General features: G+C 38.6%; 1 protein-coding gene across 1 annotated transcript; it reads right to left on the bottom strand.

Moving 5' to 3' along the window:
- Nucleotides 1–220: 220 nt before the first annotated feature.
- LOC145322223 (uncharacterized) lies at nucleotides 221–20,623 on the bottom strand. Its single transcript, XM_080164079.1, has 13 exons — nucleotides 20,573–20,623; nucleotides 19,710–19,822; nucleotides 19,133–19,226; nucleotides 18,388–18,444; nucleotides 17,867–17,925; nucleotides 17,427–17,469; nucleotides 16,830–16,879; nucleotides 16,209–16,329; nucleotides 15,642–15,712; nucleotides 3,069–3,168; nucleotides 2,030–2,167; nucleotides 1,119–1,186; nucleotides 221–280 (listed from the first exon to the last, which is right to left on the bottom strand). Exons 5-13 carry the CDS (start codon nucleotides 17,867–17,869, stop codon nucleotides 221–223), a joined length of 654 nt encoding a protein of 217 aa, XP_080020205.1. The 5' UTR covers nucleotides 17,870–17,925; nucleotides 18,388–18,444; nucleotides 19,133–19,226; nucleotides 19,710–19,822; nucleotides 20,573–20,623.
- Between the last annotated feature and the right edge of the window lie 939 nt (nucleotides 20,624–21,562).

Genomic DNA, 21,562 nt, shown 5'->3' with positions numbered 1-21,562 from the left:
GAACATACTCTTATAGCTTTGACTCTAATGGCCCTATAGCAACAGAAACTCTAATAGCGCTATACAATATTATTGTGTAAAGAAGTGAGTAAGTGTGTCAATGAGGGAAGCGTATACTTATTGAGATGCTAATCATCCAAAAATATGAGGGGAAAAAATTACAATTTATAGGTACAAAATTTTTTCGTATATGGGAAATTTTGTATTATTAGGTATTTTTTTAAAAATTTAAATTACCATGATAACAGTTCTTATGTCCAATCATTTTATTCTGTTGTTTCTGAAAGCATTCCATACATTTGATAAACCAAACAAAATTTTTTTTTTATAAAAAACAAGGATGACAACATCCATAAAAGCGAAGCACTGAAACGATAGGACAAACCGACATTAAAACTTGTATAGTGTCAGAACTTAATAATCAGAATATAAAAGTATAAGAGTCGAAGCAAAATTGTAAGTAAATTTATTGACCAAAAATCAGATCAAACAGATAATTAGATAACATAAAAATTAGTTGTTAAAAAAGTTGAAAAATCAACATGTTTAAAATGGACGTACGGACATTCTGGTAATGATATAGAGTTGCTACGCTTTCTAAATTGTACCACATTACTACAGGAATCACCATACAAAGTTTGAAATCGATAGGACAATTCTAACATGCCTAAATTAACGAAAAAAAGCTATCCGTTATACGGACGGACGGACCGACCTTAATTATAGAAAAGCCACGCTTTTAAAAACAATTGTCATTTAATTCGATTCATAAATATAGCTCCATTAGGAGAATATGTTTTTTTTAAAGCGAAGGTTTTCTATGATTAGAGACATTCCGTCTGTCTTGTCCTTAATTTGGGCATGTTAGAATTGCCCAATCGATTACAAACTTTGTAATGTGATTCCTGTAGTAGTTAGGCATGATTAAGAAAGTGTAGCAACTCTAGCGAGGAGGGGCATTTTTTGTCCTTTAGGGAGCAAGGGGTGCAGTTCCTAGGGAGGCAGTTTTAGGGGACACATGGGTGTTGACACCATCATACACCCATCTCCTGCACTACACGTCAATGGATAACCAAAATCACCATTGTATAATAACCTTGCATGGAAAAAAAACTTACCTCTGACGACAGTAAACTATATACAGGTATGTCCCTAGGGACACTGTAGAGATAACAGGTTTTGGTCACTGTATTTAAAAATGATCAATCTCATAAAAAAGGAAAATAATATCACAAGAAATATAACCATCTTTTTTTAAAAACTAAAGTAGGTATTTACTTTATAAATTGGAGTATTTAAAAAACTAATATTGTATACTTATTACTTAGTGATATTTTTGGATTAGAGGCTGCCTATAAGATGGTTATAGAATATGTGGATATTTCGATTTTTTTTCAATTTACATTGCTAATAAAGTCCTCAGATAATGGTCAATTCACTGTCAGAGGAGGGGATGGAGTATCGATATATTAGCCACCTGGGAATGCCTATAATAAATTACTAAAATATTTTATGTCTAGCAAATTATTAGAATTTATAATACTTTGAATTCCTCTTTATGCATGTAGTAAAAAACCTAAAATTATCAAATTAATTCTATGTCATTTTTAACTGCTGTTAATTTTTTTGAAGTTTTGCATTGTAATATTGAAGAAAAAAAATAAAATTTTGTGCTATTATTTTTTTAATAAAAAAATGTGGTCGAACTGTTACTACACTGTGTTTTTATTGGTCTAATTAAAGGATTGATTTTCCAGTATAGCTTCGAAACCAATTAATATCAAGTGGATTAGAACCAGTTATCAGCCATATTGAAAAATCAAGTAAAGCAACGTTTTACAGACAATATTCCACGAATATTTAAATAAAAATTGCAAAATCAATGCCAGTATTTTTAGCCGAGGCCTTCGGCCCCGGCCTAGGTGCTAACAAATTTAATTTTTCGTTTTAATATCCGCGGAAAGATGATTATAATACGATGCGATAAATAACTACTTCTAAAATATATTTTTGGTGATCATTTATAAACCTGAATCAGTCATCCAAAAGTCACATTTGCTCCAGTTTTCACATCTACTTAAACATTGTGATCTTTGATTGTAAGATTCTTTTTTCTCAAATGTAATAGTCTCAGTAAAACCTCTGTTGTATCTAGGACACAGGAAGTCTAAAATAGAAATGCAAGCCAGTAGTTTCATCCCCGAATTTTTTAATATGATAAACAAAATCAAACCTTATGTAGATCAATCTTTTGATGTAAAAGTATGAAAACTGCTAATTTGTACAACTAATTAAGATTCGGTAGAAGTCCCCAAAGTTAATTTAACGAATGAATGAGAGAACATGTATATAAAGCTTTGGATTCCAGTGCCTACTCCTTCCCTACTATATAGTATACAGTCAATGTATGTATAAAAATAATGGATATAGAATACGTGGATACATTGACAGGAAAAATTTAACGTCAATATAGGTTGCAAATAACATTTATTGGTCAGTTTGTTCATCCAGCAGGATGGGAGAGAATGGGGTAAAAGAAGTGGATTGTGGGAATTGTTATTTTATCCAGCTGAAAGTATTACTTTATTAGAGTACATGAAAAACTGATGCAACATCCACTCGTAATTGTAATCGTTTATAAAAATACTAGCGGCTTCGCCCCTAGCCTCTAGGGGCTCTGCCCCAAGAGGTTTGATCAAACCAATTTTTCGTAATTTAGATTTAAAAAATAAATCTAAAATAATTTTTTTTGGGGGGGGGAAATCTTTTTCATGGGGAGGGTAGTCGACCCCACTATTTTGATTTTAGTTTTAAAAAGAATTTTTTTTTTATGGGGGGGGGGGGATTATTTTTAATTTTTTTGGGGGGTTGGGGGTGTTCCACCCCCCAAGAAAATAGTTATAAACCTTCCCGGGACCTATGAGAAGCTACCCTATAAAGGAGAACCCGATCGGTTCAGCGGTTAGCGAGATCCTTCGCTACAAACAAACAGACAAACAGACACACAGACAAACAAACAGACAAACAGACAGACATCGTTCTACTTTGTATTATAGATAGATAACTACCTTGCATGCAAACTGTTTTTATTGGTTTATATCGAAATTGTCTTTCTGTACATTCATGAAGATAAAATCCTCCAAGGTATAGTAGCACACACATGTTTATCTAAACAAGAAAAAACATGTTAACCATAAACATTGAAATTCTTCATATTTAAAAAAAGTTGCATTGGCTATTTGCATAAAAAAAATATTTATATGAAAAGTACTACAAACTTTATGGAAACAAGGTTGATAACATCCATTAAAAATAATTTATGGTTATACGTTGCATATTACACATGTTTATTTAAACAAGGAAGAACATGTTACCCCAAAACATTAAAATTCTTCTTTTTTATAAAAGTTGCCATTGCTGTTTTACCAAAAAAAATGACAAAATATTTAGACATATAGCTGTACTACTAACTATATTTGAAAAAGGTTGATCATATTCATATTCATTACAAATATTTAAATGATATTAATTGCATATTACACATTTTCGTCTAAACAAGTAAAAAACATGTTACCCCAAAACATTAAAATTCTTCTAAATTAATAAAAGTTGCCATTGCTATTTCACCAAAAAACAATATGCAAAATATACAAAACCATTTTTATATGAAATAAGGATGATAATGTCCATACAAAAACATTAAAATTAGATTTTAATAATACATAAAAGTTGCGTTAATTGGACCCCACAAAAAATGTATTTCCATTTTTTTTTGTCTATGTCAAGTTATCCATTTTATGGAGGATTCATATAGATCCAAGGATGGTATTAGGATTTCTTTTCTTTCCCTACCTCTTTCATGAAGATATATATTATATAGCTAGGGGCGCAGCGGCTAGTTTACTTAAGAATATACAAATCAAGAGAAACATTGAGGTATCAATAATATTTAACACCAAAAAAATAACAAGTGACTGTAATAAAGCAATTCAGTTATTGATTTAAATTCTTTATTACATCGTTTAATAAAGACAGTTTTTCGTGGAAAGTGAAATAAAGAGTTAAAGGTTTCGTGTTTTGTTAGCCCCGTTGAAACTTGAAATTATTCTATAATTTTGATTTTTATTACTGTGATTCCTTGGGCATCTCCATAATAATGATTCAACATAAAAGTCTAATTAAGCATAACATATAACTTATTCTATTTCAGGTTGTGAAACAAAAATTTTATTTTATAAGCTTTAAATGCAGATCATTATTGAAATTATGAAACCAAATAATTTGTTTTTGCTTTGTTTATTTCCTCTCTGGATTTTCCAGATATTATTTATCAATACGCGGACACTACATATATTACAACCACCTACTAGGATGGCTTCTACAATTTCAATAATGTACACTTTAAAATTCATAATTTGTTTAGGTTTTCATAGTAACCAAAAAATAAGTTGAATTTAAAAAAAATAGGTATACCTATCTAATAGGATAGGTATACTAGTCTTGAGCATGTCAATTTAGAATATATTTTACATTGATTTTTTGTATGATTCTAATCATAAAAATTCGTATAAGGCTTTATAGGCGTTTTATTTTTTTCTTTTCATTTTGATATTCAATCATATTAATGCGACTGAAGAATGAATATGATTTAAATTTTGATGAAAAATAGACCATTCTAAACTAGCTGGTATTATAATGGTTGCACGCCTAGTACCAGCCTGACAGCGAGTATAACCTTGCCGGAATTAAACTACCACACCTCCCACGTAACTACGTGACTCTATACATATTTCATTCTAGGGTGTAATTTACTTCAAAACTTTATTGAAAGTTACCATTTAAGTCATTATAATAATTTTATTCTTTATTTTTGTTTGTTACATAAAAAATTTAAATGAAAAAAGTTGTCCAACCTAATCGAGATGGTAAGGCAATGATTGCAAGGCTAGCCTGTGTCAAGCCGGTTATTAACCTTGCCTTAATTTATTTACCATCCTTCCACTTCCCTATACCAGGTTTTCTTTGCCCCTCGCGTCTTCAAAACTCTCTCTTTTGATATTAGGGTGCAAGATTTATTAATCTTAACTAGCGGTTATGCCTCTAGAGCCCTCTAGAGAAACGTAAAAGTTATTTCTCGCATTGTATTATAAACAGCTTTCCGCGGATATAGAATGTACAAATATAAGATTAAAACCAGTTTTTTTTTCCCCGAAGAGAAAATGTTTTTTTTCATTCTATGTAAACTGTTTAGTTGGAGTTATTTATGTTTTGTTGGTGTTTTCTCTCGAGAGGTTGGTGGTACTATACCCTAAAATAGTTATAAACCTTCCCAAGACCTATAAGATCCAGTCTGTTTGTCTGTATCCTTCAGTACAGACAAAAAAATAGACAGACAGATACACATCCTGTTACTTTGTTAAAAGGATAATTGTGATATTGACTTCATCTGCTCTACCCAAAATGATTGAGCCATATTCAAAGGATTAGAATGGAACTCTTTCAAAATGGTATTGAAATTGGTTGTCTTTCATGAAGTTCCAAAGAGGTGATATTCTTGCAAAAATAATTTTTATATATAACTTAGATTTTCAACCGTGAAGAGTTGTAAAAGTTTCCTCCCAAACATGAACAACCCCTGTTGAGATTATGCACCCCCAATCAAAAAAAAGCTTGAACATCCTTGTCACACTCTATTACATTTTGTACACCTGTCTGAAAGTCCTAATTGTGCATGGTAGTGAGTTGCCCCTCTTTTTGGGCAAAAGCAATCCCCCTACTCTTACTATTTCTGTCAGACATCTAACACAGCAGCAGAATGAACCATTTTAAACATCTTTAGTTATCAATTCTTGACAACAAGTCTAACTTAGCTGATAAAAGTATCAAAATATAAGTTTCCAAGCCAACTTTAGCTTCCAGGTAGGATTCTCAAAAACTCAAGAAAACTGTGAAAGGCTCCTTATAACACATTTGTTTAACTACACGGTGTTTCAGAAAAAACTGCCTTTTCCGTTTTTCTGACACAACCAGAAGGAATACAGAAAAAAACGATTATATGTCCTTATTCTCTGTAAAAAAGTACATCAAATTTAAACAGGTGTTTTTCATTATCTCTAAAAATACGGCCTCTATGATAGGTACATAGTTTCCAAAAATGCTTTATGTGAAAAATGTTGTGCAAGAAAAATTAAAATAACTCTTCTATTATGTATAAAAAAATTGTAGAATTTCAATATTAATTTAGAAAAAGGTATAAGAAAAGTACCTTAATGAGTTTTAAAGGTGAAATGCTTTTTAGCTCCACACAAAAGCATTTTTAAGAAACTGCAATTTGTCATTTTTTCACATTTCTTGATTGTGATGCATTTGCAGTAAAAGAATCTTCTTTAATAACGTAGGTTATAGTAAAAAGATAAAAACTCCTTTTTATTTGACAAAAAAATCTCTAAAGACAAAAAAGTTGTTGAAGTTTGAATTTTTTTTATTAAAGCATTTAATTACAAATTATGGATAAATTGTAAATTGTAATGAGTTTATATCTTAACCTGTCAATCAATTAAAGGATTATAGAAATAAATTAGGGGTGGGGATTTACGTACATGAGCAATTTTTAAGGTCATGTTTCTTAAGTATACAAAAAGAAAAACTGAATATTTGTTTTCAGTGAGGGAATTTTAAATAAAATTTTTAGTGTAATTGGTAGAAAATTGTATTGGCCGTATTAAGATGTTGTTTTGAAGTGAATAAATTTTTGAAAACCAACCTTAAGGCACAAAATTCTACCAGAAAAAAGCATCATAGGCATCTTTTGAAATATTTATGCTTTAAAATGCGCCGTTATTTTCAGAGATATTAAAAAACACCTGTAACAATTTTGATGCATATTTTTATAGAGAATATTGACATATAATTATTTTTTTGTACTCCTAATGGTTGTTTCCCAAATTTGGAAAACGCAGTTTTTTTTTAAACGCCCTGTAGATACTTCAATTTTTATCCTGAAACTATTCTTATAAAGTTATGAATGTACATGAACATGACATATTCATTTTAGACTATATAAGTAAATCATAATGAATCAGGTATTTTTTAAATCAACATTAGATTTTAAGAATGTTTAAAGAAAATATTATGAAATCCTTTATTTAACAGCGCAAATGCAGTTTTAGGTAATTAACTCTGACATCTGTGATTGGAGAAGCTTTAAGTGTCATACATCATTCAACCAATCAGAGCGCAGGTAGTTTTCAATCCACCAATAACAGATGTTAAAATTAATTAACTTAAATTGTATTTGTGGTTTTAAATAAAGAATTATACAAAAAAAAAATTATATAGTCTAATATTTATGTTGAAATAAGTTCCTTGCCACTATTTTTTTCATTGCCTGCCACCCACTTTAAAATATGACTGATTACTGTTAAAAGGACTAGCGACTGCTGTAACAAGTGGATCTATTAAAAAATAGCATAAAACAAATCCAAGGCTTAAATATAAAAAAAACCTAGAACCACCCCAGGACCTATGTAAAGCTTTCCTATAAAGGAGAACACCATAAAATCAGTAGTTTTTTCTAAAGTTTTATTCATTAAAATTTCTTACACAACTTACAAATTTTGACATTGTGTCCTAAAAATTTAAAAATTCATTTATATGGATTTGTAATGTTATGACGCACCCTATATTTTGATGGTAAGGCAATGCTTGTGTGGTATCCGCCGAGGATAAATGGCAGACACCGGAGTTCAATTAGATTACGGCAGTGTGACAGACGTGGACACCTTACTATAGAGAAGCTACGCTTCTCTAGCTTTCACTAGATAATGATCAACATCTATTTTCAGTTGTCACTTTATTGAAGGGTTAAGAGATACTGCAGTTATATACAACAAACAATAATTACATGGATAGGAATAAATAATCATAACATGAAAGCATAAATAATACATATACAATGGTCAGTTTGGGCAATAATGATTCCCCCATCCCTGGAAAGGGTGGGGGAGAATTAAGAATACAGTTAACCATAATAAACATGACAGATTCAAATCATTAATTCTAAGCGTAGGGAGGGGGTCACTAGACCCCTTCCCCAGGACTCGGGGGAGGGCCATTGACCCTCCACCGAACCCCAGATCAGGGGTGCCATAGACATGGCTCACGGTTGCCGAATACCACAACTCTCCCCTCGGAAGGCTGGGAGGTGGTTTCCCTATCAGACTTCCGACAGTGGTTGAGGCCTTCGGCCCGCTCCTTAGGGCTAAAATATATATACAAACGATAATGATTCAATGGAATCCTAGTGGTGAGTATCTTCTTAGGGTTGATGGGCTCCCAATGTGGGATAGAAGGCGGAGGCTGACTTGGGTTGGATACGTTGGTCAGCGCCGGCAGGTATCAGGTTTGCTGGTGGCACAGTTGTTGCTGGAACGGTCAGCAGTGGGGCCTGCGGGTTGTTGTTGGCAGCGGCTGGGGCACTGGCTGCCAGGTTGATTGTCTGAGCAGCGGCCTGTCCTCCTGAGGGGCCGCGGGGTCTGCCAGAGGGCGGTCCTGGCCTACCTGGGCGGTCATGCCCGCTGTCAGTTGATTTCATAGACACCATTTCCTCGGCTGCTTCCCTGCCGATGGGAATGGCATCCCAGTCCACTGAAAAGTCCCGGGACTTGGCATGGTTGAGCCTGGCTCTAGCCAGCGCCTTCCTATACAAAGCTGGATGGTACAGGAACACTTGTGATATCGCATTCAGGGCTGCCCGGACTCCTCCTTGTGCTGCTGCCAGAGAAATGATGGTTAGGTCCCCCAGCAGTTTGAGGATCAGCAACAGCAAGCACAGGATGGCGGCGCCATCTCCCCACTCGTGGATGGCTTGTCTAAATCCTGCCCAGACATCCAGGGCTGCCTCTCCTTCCTCCGCCAGTCGGTCAATGTTGTAGGACACTATACCATGGTCTCCTGTGGCCGAACAGCTGCCTTGCTGAACGCAGGAGCCATAGGATAGGCCGGTCAGCATGGCACTCTTGTATGCTGGGAACGCCAGCAGTTGTTGCCAGTCATTCAACTCAGCCTGCGAATACAAACCACCTGAACTGAAGTCATCTAAGGGTTCTGTCAACAACTGCTTAGGCGTATCCAGCGGGGGTGGCCTCTTCTTGGGAGCAGGGGTTAACTCTATCCAGCCTTCCTCCGCGTGCACAGTCAGGGGGTAGGTGGAGGAACAGGGAATCTTGGTGGCGTGCTCACTGTATACCCGTGTCACAGCGTCTACAAAACCTGTGGGCTCCACTGGCACTTTGTCCCAACACTCCTTGTGTTCGCGGACAACATACTTGTGCCTTTGGCAGGTCAGCTGCAGCAGGATGTCTCCCCTCAGTACCGAGAACGTGCTCCCCTGGACACGCACCGGGTGGGCCGGATCTAGTTGCTGGAGCTTCCAGCAGTTGGCCGCTACTTCTTCTGCTGCAGTGCTTCTCATGCGCGTTTCCAGGGTAAATCCAATATAACCTGCATGGATCTGTGCTTGAAGGGGAACGTCAACATCCCTGGCCGACACTCTGGGCAGCGCAGCCGCGGCTGGGTCAGCTGCCACGAACAACGCTGGATGGTTGGTGGCATGGGCCTCGAAGTCGCAGTTCACAATTGAGGTGGGGTTGGTCATGTTGATGAAAAACTGGGCCTGATGGTCAACCAGATATGCATCCCTCACCAGGCTGGGCTGGAGGCTGCGGATCAGCCTCAAGGGGCAATCTCTTCCCAGGTGGTCCCACACGTAGGTTGCTTCCCCAGTGATACAGGACAGCTCAGAATGGGGACACTCGAGGGTCAGGTGGTCAGACTGGGACTCCACCCGTCCATCCTCCACCACATAGGTCTCCTCCTTGACCAGCAGCCGCCGCTCCTGGAGCACTAATTCATTGCGGTAGAGCTGGCCCTCAAAGTGGACGTCCTCCCCCTCGCAACCCACCCCCTCGGGGCTGTTGACGAGGGCGCCCACCATATCAATGGTGAAGAACAGGGGGTGGTTCAGCTGGAACGTCAGTGGCTGGGTCTTGCCTGGCAACGTGTATACTCGGTTCCTGGCCAGGTCTCGGCACGCTTCTGGGTCTATCTTGGTTGGCCTCATGAGGGTGGGGACCGAGGTCACCTTGAGGTGACCCCATACCCCACACCTGAATGTCCACTGGGACACGGTGAGCTGACAGCTGAACCCAGTGGTTTCCCTCACCTTGACTTGCTGCAGGACGTGGATGTCATGGCCCAGGGGCACCTCCTGGTGTAGGGGCTCCGTGTCACACATCTTTTCTTTATTGTAAGACGTGACATGGGTGGGGTTGGCACAGTCCCACCCCACCAGGACGTAGCTGGTTGTAGGCCACACGGCTGCCAGCAGGAGGCCCCACAGGACCATCCACCAATGGGAGAGGCTTCCAGGTAACCATCTTCCTCGTACACGCGGCTGGGGATCTCCGGCTCTGGTCACGGCTGCTTCTTGGGGCTGGACACGGCTGGGCTGCTCCTGGCTAGATACAAATTTCCATTGAGCGTTATCTGTATGCGGCCGAGGCACCCCCATACCCTCCCCAATGACAGACTGGCAAGCGACTGGCACTTGCCTGGGTGTCGGCTCCCCTAGCCCTAAGTGCTCCCTTCCCTGGTCCAAGGCATGCCCAGTGGCATGGGGCTGAAGTGCATGTGGCACAGGCTCGCCCTTACTCAATGCCCTCCCCTGCCCTAGGAACTCAGGTGCATGTGGCACAGGCAAGTCCTTATTTTCCCAAATTTCAATCTCCCCAGCCTCAGGTGCAGGGGGCACAGGCAAGGCTGGGTGTTTACAATGTTTTGGATACAACACATTTAACAAATTCAACTTATCCTGATGGTGAGCCGCTGGGTTCCCTTGGCTGGTAGAGGGCTCTGGATGGCATGTAGCTGGACTCTCCCTGCAGGCTGTTGGCGCTGGCTGGCATGTAGCTGGGCTCTCCCTGCAGACTGGTGGCGCTGGCTGGCTGGGGGTGACGGGTGTCACCCCTTCCTCTGGGACCGCTGGCTCGTTCCAGGACTCAGGTCTCTCGGTGGCGGCGACGGTTGTCGCCCCAGACATCAGGTTGGAGGCTGGCTCGTTCCAGGATCCAGGTATCTCGGTGGCGGCGACGGTTGTCGCCCCAGGCACAAGGTGGGAGGCGCTGGATAGCACCCCCCCATCATCCCAGGTGGCGACGCCGGGTAGCACCTCCTGCCTCTCTCGTTCAGCGGCTGCCAGGGCCTCCCCGTACACCGTCTCAGGGACGCTGGGCAGCGCCCCTCCACTCTTGCTGGGTAGGCTCAGTCGGGCAGGTTCCATCATGTTGAGGCTGAAAGGCTGGGGCCTCAGCACCTCTGGCTCGGCTATGTTGTTGGGCTGTACCAGCTCTGGCCCCAGATGGTTAAGACTGAAGCCTAGGCCAACCCGGTTGGGTTCAGCCGCGCCGCCCAGTACGTTGATCCTAGCTGGGACAGTCCCGAACTGCGGCATCTCATCGGCTCGGTCCGCAGCTCTGGGGGCGGCTGCTTGCGGTGGTGGTGCTGGGGGCGCGCTCCCTTCCATATGGGCCACTCTGCTGGGCTTCCCTGGAGGGGCACCCTTGTCGGCGGTGCGCCTGCGGCTGGCTACCTGGGCCCAGTCAGCTCTACAATCGGCCGCCGTGTGACCGTCATAGTGGCAACGCTCACACTTGGCAGAACGGTCACGGCGTGGCTGGGTGCGCCTCTCCTCTAGGCTAACTTCCACAGGCGTTGGACAGTCTCGAGCTCGGTGGCCTCTCCCCTGGCAGCGGTAGCAGCGGCCTGGAACCTTGTCATCTGGAGCGACCTTCCCCATCTGGTGGAGACCCGGAGCCAAGGAGCCAATCTCCATTGGCTCCGACTCGTCATATTGGGGCAACTGGATGCAGGCAGATCCAGTCAGCCCGTCGGTCGAGTCCACTAAGCACACACCTTCCTTCAGCTGCTTAGTAACCATGGTCACGGTGAACATGGCCTTGCGAGTGTACTCAGGTACACTCGCAATTTCATGGTTCATCATGAGGCGTTTTACATTGGCGTTACGAATTCCACGATTTAATTCGTCCACCAACAACTCAAGATCCTCATGGTTGTAGGCGTCCCTATACAAGGCGCACTTTGTTGATATGTACGCCTGTATAGGTTCTGTCGAGTGTTGCTTGTAATCCCTAAACGCTTGTTTAAGCGTTTGGGATTCAAAAGCAGGGCGAAATAGCAATTCACACTCGGTCTTGACCTGTTCGTAGGTCAAGGCTTGGCCTGCCTCGCCAAACAGATGGGACGCCATTTCCACCGCTTGCCCTACCAATGACAGTAGTAGGGCGTTGCGGCGGTTGAGGGAATCATGAGGTGGCACGCGGTAAGCCGCCCATGACATCTCAAGTCGGCGGATATGTGCCGACCAGGACTGCTTGGGCGGCCCTCTAAACTCCGGCAGATTGCTCAGCATCAGCTTGCGGTACTCGGCTGGGGCCGGCTGAGGGTCATCCTGGAGCCATCCTGGGGCTTGGTCACCTCCTGGGACTTGATGCTGGTCCATTGGGTCAACGGTGAAACGGCGGGCACAAAGTTATACAGTACTACAATGAATGGGTTGTCACTTGAGGCTTCCTAGCCTAACAGCCAACACTGTTTGTATCACTAGGTTGGGAGTTTTAGTTGCAAAGATATAACTTAGCTGTACTTATCAATAGTTAGGTGTTGAGGTAGATAGATGTTGAGGGTCTGAACTGCTGTCAGGAACTGATTGGGTTTTCCCTTATCACACTAGAGCTAGGAGGAAAGAAACTTGCAATTCTTTATTTGCTAAAAATACCCCTGTTAAATGCTATGGAGTAGCTCCGCTCTGGTGTGAGAGTGTGTGTGTGTGTGTGTGCGTGGAATCTTCTGTCCGTGTAACGCGCGTTCGCGCCGTCAAATCCGCGCACACGGGGAAAACGCGCTCTCACCCCTCAGCTCGCTCTCTCATTGGTCCGCTTCGTCCGTTGGATTTATGATATTTTCCGCACTCTGTTGCGCTACCCGTGAATGGCGCTCTGTGTATCCGATCGCTAGCTCCACACTACAGACGGACTTAGTCTAGTGTGGGTAGGAAGGGGGGGAGCGCGTGAGGGGACGGGGGTAACTCCGTCCGTTCCCCCTGTGAGGGAGGGGGGTAACTGTGTGCTGGTGTAATAGGGCCTTTGCTTCTTAATCTTAGGCTTATCTGTTATATCACCCTGATTGTATTTGCCTTCAATGGAGAGGGGCCCCTCCCCTTCCCTTGGAATAAGGGGTGTATTGTTTTTGTGCTGTGGGCTTGAGATTGTTTTGATTATATTACATCTAGCTTTTATTTTTGTCCTTATCACAATTGCATAACAGATTTGTTGACCAACTCTGTTCTATTTTTAGCTGTTATCACAATACACAGTAATCCAAGCCTGTTCTATTCTTAGATTTATCACAACACAACAATTTGTTTGCCAAGCTTTGCTCATAAATCTATTGTTTGGCCATCACACTAGGGTGGTAATCCCTGCAAATGTGATATAATATCTGTCTTCTAGATGGGTGGCTGCGTTGTAGCTTCTCAGGATACTCGGGGTTGACGTAGTTTTTCTCTGTTCTGGTGCACTACACCCGTATGTTAGCTCGCAGCTTGCAGCTATGTGGCATGTTTCAGCCTATCGGCGGCAGGGAATGTCCCGTCCTGCTAGCGCCACTGGTTCGGATCCTGCTATTTCTTGCAGTAAAGTTGGCCTATTTTCAGCCGTCTACACGTATTTGGCTTGTTTCAGCCGGTCCGCAGGCCTGTTTCAGCCCTTTTGGCGCTCAATTCTCCGTTAGATATCAGCGCTGCTCGCGGTTATTCGTCAGATTTCGCTGTTTCGCTTCCACAACTGCCGGATGCAGAGTTAAACTTTGCTGTCCAGGGTGGGTAATTCAGGTTGCTTGCGTCAGTTTTGCCAGATTCACTGCTGGGAGTACCTTAGCCTCAGATGCGCGTCTGCTCTACACTTGTGGTTCGCCGTAATCTCACACAGCTGTCACCAAAGTTGTGGTATCCGCCGAGGATAAATGGCAGACACCGGAGTTCAATTAGATTACGGCAGTGTGACAGACGTGGACACCTTACTATAGAGAAGCTACGCTTCTCTAGCTTTCACTAGATAATGATCAACATCTATTTTCAGTTGTCACTTTATTGAAGGGTTAAGAGATACTGCAGTTATATACAACAAACAATAATTACATGGATAGGAATAAATAATCATAACATGAAATCATAAATAGTACATATACAATGGTCAGTTTGGGCAATAATGATTCCCCCATCCCTGGAAAGGGTGGGGGAGAATTAAGAATACAGTTAACCATAATAAACATGACAGATTCAAATCATTAATTCTAAGCGTAGGGAGGGGGTCACTAGACCCCTTCCCCAGGACTCGGGGGAGGGCCATTGACCCTCCACCGAACCCCAGATCAGGGGTGCCATAGACATGGCTCACGGTTGCCGAATACCACACTTGCACTGCGCAGTTGATAAACTAGCCAACCTTGCATGCATTTTACTACCATGGTACCATATACTATACATATACATAAATAGACAACTGTAAATTATGTTTTATAATATAAACTTTGTACAGTAGAATAGTAGGTCAAATTTTTATTAGCATTAAACTGGATAGAAACTTTCTAAAAAAGACAATATCAAAGCATTATTTTTCAAAAAAAAATTGTCTTATTATAACAAGTTTGTATTTTTTTCTTAAATCATTAAAATTGTAATCATAAGTATGATTTCTAGATTTTTCATGCGGCTCGATTGGAATGAAAATTGCGGCCTAGCTGCTAGTTGTTTAAAAATAGCTCAGCGATAACGGATGGTAAAGAAATTGAAATTGCTATATTTTTTCATTTATAAATAACAAAAATATTGAAACAAAATATATTGGAAACTATTCATGACTTGAATAAAGTATCTCTAACTTTTATGGGACAAAAAAACTTATATAAATTTTTTCATAAATGGATTCATCTTCTTTTTTTTTAAATAGAACAGCCTTTTCATGATTAGGTTATACTTAAAGTTATGAAAAGATTTTAAAAATTTACAAAACATTTAAATTTTGGTTTTCATATGTCTTATTGAAGTCTACAAAATTCACCAAACCTATTAAATTTGCACTACCCCATGTCAGATTGAAAAAACACTTTAAAAAAAATATATCTTAAAATATGTAAAAAAATAAAAAAAAGATATGATAAAGAATGTCTTTTACCCATAAGCATTAAGCATTCCTATTACGTTTGTCTAAGGACTAGTTAACTAATACTTAAATAACATAATCCTTAAATAAGAGGTACATGGTGTGTATCCCTTTATTACCCTTTCTGTAGATTACAATTAGTGGTTGAAATGTTAGGACACCCAACTTTACGAACCAACCAATCAAAATTCAAAAAGTCCCCCAAGTTGTTACAACCAACGATAAAGAACTTTTAAACTTTGAGGACTAGTATAATAAACAACTCTGTGTCCCCTCCTTGAACAATCCCTAAAATAAATCTCTCATCCCCTCCCCCCCCCCCCCAAAAAAAAATAAGATACTTACAATACAATTCTCATTTTCTTCTTGGTTCCACAAATTGTCATCATTGAAGTCATCCCCATAAACATATCGACCTAAACACCAAGGAAATCAGTTCTTTCCCCAAATTTGCATATCGAGCACTGAAACACCCTCCCCCCTAAATTTGGATAAAAATTTTGGGATTATTATTTTCTATGCATAATCTATGGGAGGGGGGCTATACCTGCGGCGACCTATACCAAGTATAGTTCTATCAAGTACCTAATATCACAATATGCCCGATTATGTTGACGATGATTATTCAATTCAATAATATTTGACATGACATAACATACGCATACATTTGAACTTCAAATAAACTAACAACTTTGGCAGTTTTCTTTCGATGATATTGCATATTAAGACAAAAAACTTGAAAAAGTTAGGTTAGGTTAACTAAATGTTAAAAAAGTCCTGCAGGGGTGAGGGATTTGAATGGACGAGGTTAATTAAGATTAATTTTTTGGGGTGAGTTGGTTTCGATGGACAGGGTATTTTTCTTCCTCTCTTTAATCTAGCTTTAGAACTGGAAACCTATATCTACTATACCTGTGCTATTTGACACAAACTCGCCAACAGCATGTTCAGCTCTTATTCCCAGCCAGATTGGATTGTCTTTGCTCCACTTTTTGATTGTTTCGTACCCGCCCAATTTTCCAAACTCTACAACCTTAGACAAGAATGAAAATGGTCATAACATTCATAACTAAAGTCATGCAAAATTGCAAATTGGCAAATAAATAATGTTGACCATTAAACAAGCGTTACATATGTAAGTAATGCATTACAGACAGACAGAAGAATCTTAAGCTTTATGGAACACGTTTTGCATGTTAAAATTATGTGATGATATTCTTATATAAAAGAGGCAAAAGTTTGATCGCTCTTCTTTTCAGTGAAACTTGTTATAAGTCATTTTTACAATAGGTTTATTATCCAAGATGATCAATAAGACACAATTATCAGTAACTTATTTTCTTTAAATTTATATGATTAAATCAAATAATAGGAACGACGAGGTAATTTCATTTATCCTAAAAGATACAACTATTCACTAGACATGTGTACACTTTCTAACCAATAATGTGGTTGGATTGTTGCCACACTGTTATTCTATTGGCACAATTAAGGTATTGATCATCTACACTGTTTATATTTTTTTATTTTTACCTTTAGATCATTGTATTTGCAATACTGAAAGGCCTCATCAAACGAACAACCTAAAAAAGTTATTTCCCTCAAAGTGCCTAGCGAGCACTGAAACCTTCCACCCCTCCATTTTAAAATAGATTAAATAAGGGATCTGCGTCCCATATTTTTCCCCATGCAGGGGGCCCTTAAAATCTGTAGCCTAAACCTTCAGTGCTCTAATCCTACGGGACTACCGTATCAAATATATAGTCTAAAACATGACCACTCCCCTTTATTTCCAAATTTTTAAACAAGGAGGGATTGGGGTTTTGTTCTGGGCTATATACTAGGGAAAACATCTTGCTGATATCATTATTCAATTTTAAAACTTCTATAAAAAGGATGATAAACTTACTGTTTGATTTAAACTCAAAAATTTGTTAAATTTCTTTTCTGCTTATTTTTACACTGTTAGTGGAATGTGTATATATACAACTGAACGACAGTTGAACAAAATTGACCTGAGCTAGATCTTTAAATCATTTTAATGGTGATTTAGATCGGGGTGCGCCACTATAATGATTTAAAGATCCAGCTCTGTAGATAAGCTCTGCTACATAAAAAGTCATAATTTACCTTCCATACACCATTCTTCTATCTTCAATGGACAAATTCCATCCTAGTTTAGAAATAATTCTATTACAAGCGATGTAATTTTGAAATATTAGATGTACACTTTCATACCAATAGCGTGGTCAGATTGTTACTACACTGTGTTACTAATCGCCAACTGAAGGAATTGATCATCTAGATTCCCTACTTTTATTAGGGAGGGGACATTGGCTATTTATTACACTAGTCACCAAAGTCTTATAATTACATTTCTTATTCGTTGGCTTTGCAACCTTGAGGACATTTATTGAATTTTGATTGAATGGTCATTTAAATGAGTGACCAAACGTTTCAATCACTAATTGTAATCTGCAGAAGGTGTAATTTTGTGTATTATTCATCATTGGGGATGTACACCAATTTATCTGCGATTGTCTCATCCCTTTAGATCTCTGTATTCTCACCATGAAATGTTCACGAGTTGGGCAGATGTGAGTATCTATCTTCTCTTCTAGTGGCACACCTAAATCTTTAATTTGAAAAGTATTTTAAAAATAAAATTTCGTAAATTTATATCTGTTTGTATAAAAAGAGGGGTGGATTTGAATCTAAGCCCAAACTGGATATAATTGACTTTTCTAAAAGGTTCTATTGCTCTTTGAGGGAGGGTCATTGGACTGTAAATTATACTTGTACACAAAGCTTTTAAAACGTGTGTGTTTTCTCATTAGTTGGCTTAAAAACTTTAGTTGCAGTGTCCAAACTTTTTAACCAATGATTTTAATCCATATTAGATTTATTATGATTGAGAATATTTATATATTAGATTGTCTTATTGTTTAAGATCCTATTTATTTCTGATTATTGTTATAAAAGTATTAAGAATGTCTTGGTCTCTCTACAGGCACAAACTTACAGCAAATATTCCACACACCAAAATGTCACTCCTGAAGGGCTTGTCCAGTATCTTGACTATAAGATTTACCTGTTGGTAGGAGTGTTTGAATGTCTTTGTTATCAATGATACCAGCACAAAATTTCTCTTCCTGTTGAGGAAAAAATTATGATAGCAACATTTTATTTTTATCTCTCTGCTTTAATGTCTCTTTTATGTTTTACCCATAGCAATTATCTATGAAATTTTAAGGGGTAATGTAATTAAATAAATTAACCATAAGACATATGTAACCCTTCTTTTTAAAACTCGTTGGTAAGTTCTCTCCCCCCCTCTTATATACATTTTATGGTTGAAAAGAAAGGAATTTTTTTTGGGGGGTGAGGGAGGTAATTATGTATTGAATTGAAAGTGGACAAAGTAATGCCAAGTCTTGCGGTCGTAGAGGTCATGCGTCAAATTGGAAGGGTGACGCAAATTTCATTACTCAGTTTTCGCTATTTGATTTACTATTTTTCTCTATAAGTTAAAAGCGATGCTTGCAAGATTATTTGATTCGCTGTAATATAAAGATATTTTTTTCAAATCTTGAAATCTGGGATCTGAAATTTGCGTCCCCCTTCCAACATGACGCATGACGAAAAGTGGGGAAGAGAGTAAGGTATGGGGTAGGATCGGTTCCCATAATGCCATTGTTTCTAGACCTTGAGTTAAACAAAATCCTTGAATTCATATCTCTTAGGGAGATGCGACACATCTTCCTACCCCCACACCTCCCCCCTAAAACTCAATAATTTCATTTTCAAGTAATATAGTTTACATTGTTAATCATAACTTTCCTGATTTGACAAAGGTCTGATTCCCTTATGGCAGGTGGCCAATCTGCATTCCTGTTTGGAAAAATCATACTCCCATCCTTTGTAATTTGTCTAAAACAAGGATGACAACATCCTTAAAAGCTAAGCTCTGAAACGGTAGGACAAACGGACAGTAACACTTGTATAGTGTCAGAACTGAATAATCAGAATATAAATGTATAATAGTCGAAGCAATATTGTAAGTTAATTTGTTGAAGAACTTCTTGATACAGGATAATGTTTATGGACATACTTACATTTTTAGGACTTGATTATACAGTTGTTTCGCTTATAAAATTGTTCTGTGTTGTCCCATGAATTAGTATACCAAAATTCAGATAATTTGGATACTTGGATCATATACAAATTTGTTGTTAAAAAAGTTTTTAAAAAAACATGTTTAAAATGGACGTACGGGCATTCTGGTAATGATTATAGAGTTGCTACGCTTTCTAAATCGTACCTAACTACTACAGGAATCACCCCTCCCTCCTTAAGTGCCCCTAGAGGCCTCTAGGGGGAAGGGGGTGTAGCAGCTAATTTAGTATAAATTACCCCTTGTGCAAAAAGAATACAGTTCGTAAGTTCTTTTATTGCATAATCAACATCATCAAAATCCGGATCAATAAGTTTAGATCCAACACTCTTTTCACACTCTGCCACAGATTCTAAATCATTTATAGTTTGTGTTTAAATCATTTATTTATCGTACATAAAAAGATCATACATAACAAGGATGACAACATCCATAAAAGCGAAGCACTGAAACGGTAGGACAAACGGACATTAACACTTGTATAGTATCTGAACTGAAAAATCGGAACATAAATGTATAAATGTCGAATCAAAATTGTAGGTAAATTTGTTAAAAAACTGCTTAAAAACAGGATAATGTTTTATATGGACATACTTACATTTTTGGACTTGATTATAGAGTTGCTTCGCTTATAATATTGTTGTCCCAGGAATCAATATACCAAAAATCAGATCAAACGGATAATTAAAACACTTGAAAATTTGTTGTTAAAAAAGTAGAAAAATCAACATGTTTAAAATGGACGTACGGACATTCTGGTAATGATTATAGAGTTGCTACGCTTTCTGAATCGTACCCAACTACTACAGGAATCATCATGCAAAGTTTGAAATCGATAGGACAATTCTAACATGTCTAAATTAACGAATAAAAGCTATCTATCTCGGACGGACGGACGTACGGACCGACCCTAATTATAGAAAAGCTTCGCTTTTAAAAATCATAAAATGCATAAGAAACCTTACATAGAATAAGAAAATCAAATATAAATAGCATTTAATGATTACAGTTAGTTACATCGTGCAATTAGTAAGTCAAATCATATTTTAAGTGTTTACTAATTTAAGCAATCTATACCTAATCTTTTAAATTTAAAACTTACCTTCTGCAGATTGAAGAGCAGAACAGAGCGAGAGACAGAATACCAGAAAACTAAATAAAAAAATGGCATACACAATGGAAATAGTTTGAACATGTTAGGCATAGCGAGAGGTCCTAACCTTGCGGGACACACACCTGCTTGGCTCTCAGGCTGTGTGGCTACCCAGCACCCGGTATAAGCTAACCTAACCCAACCTGACCTAAAATAATAAAGAAACAAACAAAAAAAACTACTCCCCCTAATTTTCATTTTTAAAAAAAATATGGGGGAGTGGGTTACATTGATCAACAACAACAGTTGTTTCTTTTCCTAAGCTGCAAAAAAGAAAGTGGTTGTGGCTTATAGCTGCTACATCTTAGGTTTCAACACAGACACTGGGCTAAAGGATGAGTGCAGTAAGGCTGCTTAGTCCTTATTTCGTGTAGCTTCAGTTTAAATTATTATAGAAATATTTACTAAAAATGGTACGTCCATCTGTCTTTCAGGCAACTGAAAGTCTAATCTAAATTTTGTTTACAGTATCTTTTATTTTTTTTATTTTTGAAATATCATATTTAAAAAAAAATTTTACCTGGTTATAATGATTCTTTTTTCGTTCATTCTTAAATAGTTACTGAACCAAAAAGTCATTTATGTAATTGTCAACTATAATTTTTGGCAATAAAAATGGTCAGGACATTAGAATGGTATTTGAATAAAATTTTACATAGAAGCGTAATTATTCTTGACGGTGCAGTGGTTGAATCCCCCGCTCCCCCCCCCCCCCTCCCTCCTAAAAAAATGTTTCTATAATTTTTTAAAAGTTAGGTTGGGCTCAAAAACCGCCACTTGAGTTCTATCTTTAGGTTTTCATTTGTTTATATCTAATTTCAATCTAACATTTTGACATACTATGTTACATTACTAGGCCAAGAATCAAACTTTACCTATTTTACATTACAAGCCAAAGAATCAAACTTTACAACGCATAATCTGTCAGACAAACTGACA

This window comes from Acartia tonsa, chromosome 6 (genome assembly GCF_053477335.1).
Source record: "Acartia tonsa isolate MP-2025a chromosome 6, ASM5347733v1, whole genome shotgun sequence".
NCBI classification, from domain to species: Eukaryota; Metazoa; Arthropoda; class Copepoda; order Calanoida; family Acartiidae; genus Acartia; species Acartia tonsa.
Note: the sequence above shows the minus strand (reverse complement) of the source record. Positions and strands in the feature narration are given on the sequence as shown.

Coding starts and splice junctions, on each gene's coding strand:
- LOC145322223 (XM_080164079.1), bottom strand. Junction 16,330..16,829: donor GCAAATACAATGATCTAAAG/GTAAAAATAAAA, acceptor TTCTTGTCTAAG/GTTGTAGAGTTTGGAAAATT. Junction 281..1,118: donor ATAGTTTACTGTCGTCAGAG/GTAAGTTTTTTT, acceptor GAATGCTTTCAG/AAACAACAGAATAAAATGAT.